At 33.8% G+C, this 4,010-nt stretch overlaps 1 protein-coding gene across 1 annotated transcript; it reads right to left on the bottom strand.

Moving 5' to 3' along the window:
• Positions 1-750: 750 nt before the first annotated feature.
• LOC103404797 (protein translation factor SUI1 homolog) lies at positions 751-2,701 on the bottom strand. The gene is made up of 5 exons (XM_008343757.3): positions 2,568-2,701; positions 1,788-1,896; positions 1,445-1,650; positions 1,126-1,179; positions 751-1,025 (listed from the first exon to the last, which is right to left on the bottom strand). The coding sequence occupies exons 2-5, from the start codon at positions 1,822-1,824 to the stop codon at positions 981-983; spliced, it is 342 nt and encodes a 113-aa protein (XP_008341979.1). The 5' UTR covers positions 1,825-1,896; positions 2,568-2,701; the 3' UTR covers positions 751-980.
• Positions 2,702-4,010: the final 1,309 nt, after the last annotated feature.

The following is a 4,010-nucleotide window of genomic DNA, read 5'->3' as shown; positions in this document are numbered from 1 at the left end:
CCTTGACACCAAAAGAGCCTTCTGGCTTTATATATAGATAAATGCTCGTGTGAAAATACTTTCAGATGAACATTTTAATGAAAATAATTTCAAAACCAATCTTTTTCACTTCAAGTTCTTATGTATAATCATGTAGTTTCCAATGAGCTCGGATGAGTGTTAATGTCTATCTATTGCTTTTCGATTGTAATACTTAGATCTATTTTACAAGAACCCTTTTGAGACCGAGTTCTTCCTAATAGGTACTTGTAATGTCATTTTATCAATGAAAGAAATATCGAAATCTTCTTTAAAAGAAAAAACAACTTCCAGGTATTTTAAGAAAATGATAAAAACATATTTATTTTTAACTTCTCACACACCTTTCTTAAATCTTGTCAATTGATTGTTTGATTTGTCCAATCCAATGGCCAAATATTAAGAGGTGTGTGAAAAACTAAACAGAGTGTGTTAAAATCACCTCCCTTTATTTCGAAAGCCCTTTCAAACGAACTTAAAATGTGTTTACTCTTTCTTTTTGCACCCGAGTCTGATTTTTTTTTTTAGCCTAACAAACCAGGTTCCACAATTTGGACTTGGAGGTTTTAGGCAAACAAACTGGAAAGGATAAAGACACAACCCATTGGGCTAGGTCAGATGAGCCCATGAGAAGTGGAACGACTTCCTCTCGAGATAGGGAAGCCATTTTCCAGAACACATGGAAGAAAGGCGCCCACTGGCCAGAAAGTAAAAATCACGAGAGTTTGCTACTTGCAGAAATCAGGAATATATTATTCGAGATAAAGGGATTTGAATTATCCTTTGACATAGCATAGACAGCAGCGGAACTATAACGAAAACAAAAGTATTGTATCAGACCTTTATAAGGTGCATGCAAGAGAACAAGTTTCAGCAACACTTAAATCTACATAGGCGATATAATACTCGCTATGCAGGTTGAGATACTGTAATCTACATAGGGTGAACGGCGCTGCTGCTATTCAAAAACCATGAATTTTGATGTGCTCCTTCTTAACAATGCCGGCCTGTTTAAATGAACACGTGAAGTTGGCAAGTTAAATACATGAACCAATTGCAAATTCGTGGTTGTGGCGACTTAATAGAAAACCAGACACAAAGCGTTACCTGCACAAGAAAGGAGGAAACATTCTTTCTCTGGTCCCCCTGAAGTTGTATGACCTGCAACCATGCAACAGTGACTTATAAAGCTTTGTTTTTAAGGACAAAGGTCCGAAGCTGTGAATATTCGTCCAAATGTTGGCTGATGTCTAATAAACAAGAAGCTCGTACAACACGGAAAATATGAAACGTGCAAACATAATATTTGCAAGGTGTACAATCACCCTACACATGCAGCAATTCTACTTTTGAGCACATCACATTAGCAACAATCATCATGGTACGGAAACAATGCATGTTGAAATACTAAAGGACGGGAACAAACCTGGCCTAACTCAGGATCCTCAACGACAGTACCATTACAACAGAACTCTTTCTTGAGATCCTTTAGTATCTTATTGTAGCTGTATTCCTTCTTCAATCCTTGTACAGTAGTCAGGCTTTTCCTCCCGTTGCGCTGCTGTACACGGACATGCACATACTCCTTTGTCCCTGCACCTGAGTTCTCAGCATTTGCATCAGCAAAGGGATCTGCCCGTACACACAATCCACAAGGACACAACAAAACATCAGTAAGTCACCCTTTTAAAATTCCTTGCAAGTACGATCCTTCCTATAAATCATACCATGCATCTAAATGAAATTAGCTTTTAAGAAAATAACTTTACCAAAAGCAGATGGGACCTGGGTGTCGAATTCAGACATGAAACTTGACTGTTGGAGGTAGAAGATCAAGTAACCAGCAAAAGTGATTTTTCTTGAACAGCAATATAAAATCTGTTCCACAAAAGGGTAAAAACCCGATCGGCTTAATATATGTATATAAAATATAAAAAAAGCACAATTTGATAATTCCATCGTATTGTAGGACATAAGGAACCTCAACAATTACCAAAGTAAATATATACCCAAATTACACATCCAAACATATAGAAACATAAGAGGAAACGTACGCTTGGGAGCAATGCAGAGCAACTTTTTTATTTTTTTTAGGAATTAGATTTTGATCAAACGGCTACAATTATTAAAACTGTTAGAGGAACTCCATGTTTGTAGTTGTTGAATCAAAATCCAACGACCCATGTTGTCCGATCAGGAGAATCCCAAGGTTTTGGGTTGGAGAGGATCCAATTCCTTTTTTTTAGTGTCAATGACGCCACCTTTTTTATAATACAAAGCCAGAATTTGATATTTTCATGATATTACGGGGACAGGGGGACAAGAAAGCCTCAACATTACCAAAGTACACATCTTTAATCAATACAAAAATCATGATCCAATTCCATAAACAACCCAGCTCATGTAAATTACCAATAACTCATATTTTAATTACAAAAACTAAATCAGAAACTACAATCCATTCCTCAAGCTAAGCAATAAATCAAACATAACCTGAAAAATGGTAATTCCAATCAAACAGTAACAAGGTAAAAGAAAAAAAAAATTACCTGATTTGCAGAGAGGGTGAATCCAAACAAGGGACAGAGGGAAGAGACAGAAAAAGGGATGAGGAAAAGGGAGAGTGGGTGGAGGGGTTTATATAGGATAAGAAAGAGTCGTGCAAACAGCACAAAACTCGGGGTTTTACTTTATTCTTTGACGCCAAAATGCACCGCCAAGTTTCGTTTTATCGTTGGTGTACACTTGTTTTCTTTTTTTGATTTTGTGGGGGAAATTTACCTCCTTAATAAAGATGATTTAAGGTTTCGATTTTCTGCCAAAATTACTAATTCTATTTCTCTTCAGAAAAGTTAACAAACTTAGTGTGTGTGTATATATGTAGCTTCTAATTTTTAGTAACCAACAAGAAGGTTGTTATTTTTTTGAAAATTCACTAATTTACCTACATTCTTCATTGCTAGCATAATTGAATGTTGTCATTGTTACTAAAATACAGGTAAATTTTCCTAATTGTTATTTTAAAAATTCACTAATTTACCTACATTCTTTTGTTACAAGCTAATTTATCTGCATTTTTGTAGTACATACTAATTCACCAATCTACTTATTAATTTACCTATACAAATAATATATAATTACTTATAATATCCAAAGTAATCATATACATTTTTTCTTTACAATATCACGCCTATGAGGTAGGTAAATTATTTTTACAGTATTTCTAGTCTAAGTGGGTACTAACATATAGATAGGTAAATTATTTTCTATCAAAAGAAAAAAATACAACCATTATTGTGTATAATTTTTTTGACACAAATTATTTGTCCATGTTTCAACGTAAAACACCATAATATTTTTATTTATATTATATATTGCATGATAATAAGGTAAGTTAGTTCCACGATAAAATAATTGTTAGTAAAAAAATTTGAGATAAGAAAGCCTAATCAAATAATAGGTTAATTGACATTTAATTGCATTGTAAACCTAACCCACGTTACACTCTATGAGGGTATTTTAGGAACACGATAATTATAAAAACTGACATACCAAGCTTGTTAAGGAAATTTGCTTTGTTGGACTCTAGTAAATAGGGTTTAAGTCTGAAAAAATAAAGATGATGGGTTTTAAGTGAGAGAAAATAAGTTTTAAGGGGAAACTCTCATTTTCAGTTGATTTTTTAATGACTGGGCAAGTCAAGATGTAACGAATGCACATGTACACCAATTGCTTAAAAAGTGCGAAATAGTATTGGTAGATTTATTTTTAGAAAATTCTTTCACACTACATAGCTTTAAATGTTATAAGCATTTTATTTTTATTTTTTTACATAAATGAGGATAATTGGTGGCAAGTCACAGTTATTAACTCATTCTGTGCTCTGAGAGGCTATGGGGAATTTCATCCTATATGTGGTCATAGTCAAGCAGACTCACAAACTCAGAGCATTGAATTACTTGAATAGGTTTGAATTATTATTTTTTATTATG

The sequence above is a fragment of the Malus domestica genome, chromosome 17, assembly GCF_042453785.1.
Source record: "Malus domestica chromosome 17, GDT2T_hap1".
Classification (NCBI taxonomy): domain Eukaryota; kingdom Viridiplantae; phylum Streptophyta; class Magnoliopsida; order Rosales; family Rosaceae; genus Malus; species Malus domestica.
Note: the sequence above shows the minus strand (reverse complement) of the source record. Positions and strands in the feature narration are given on the sequence as shown.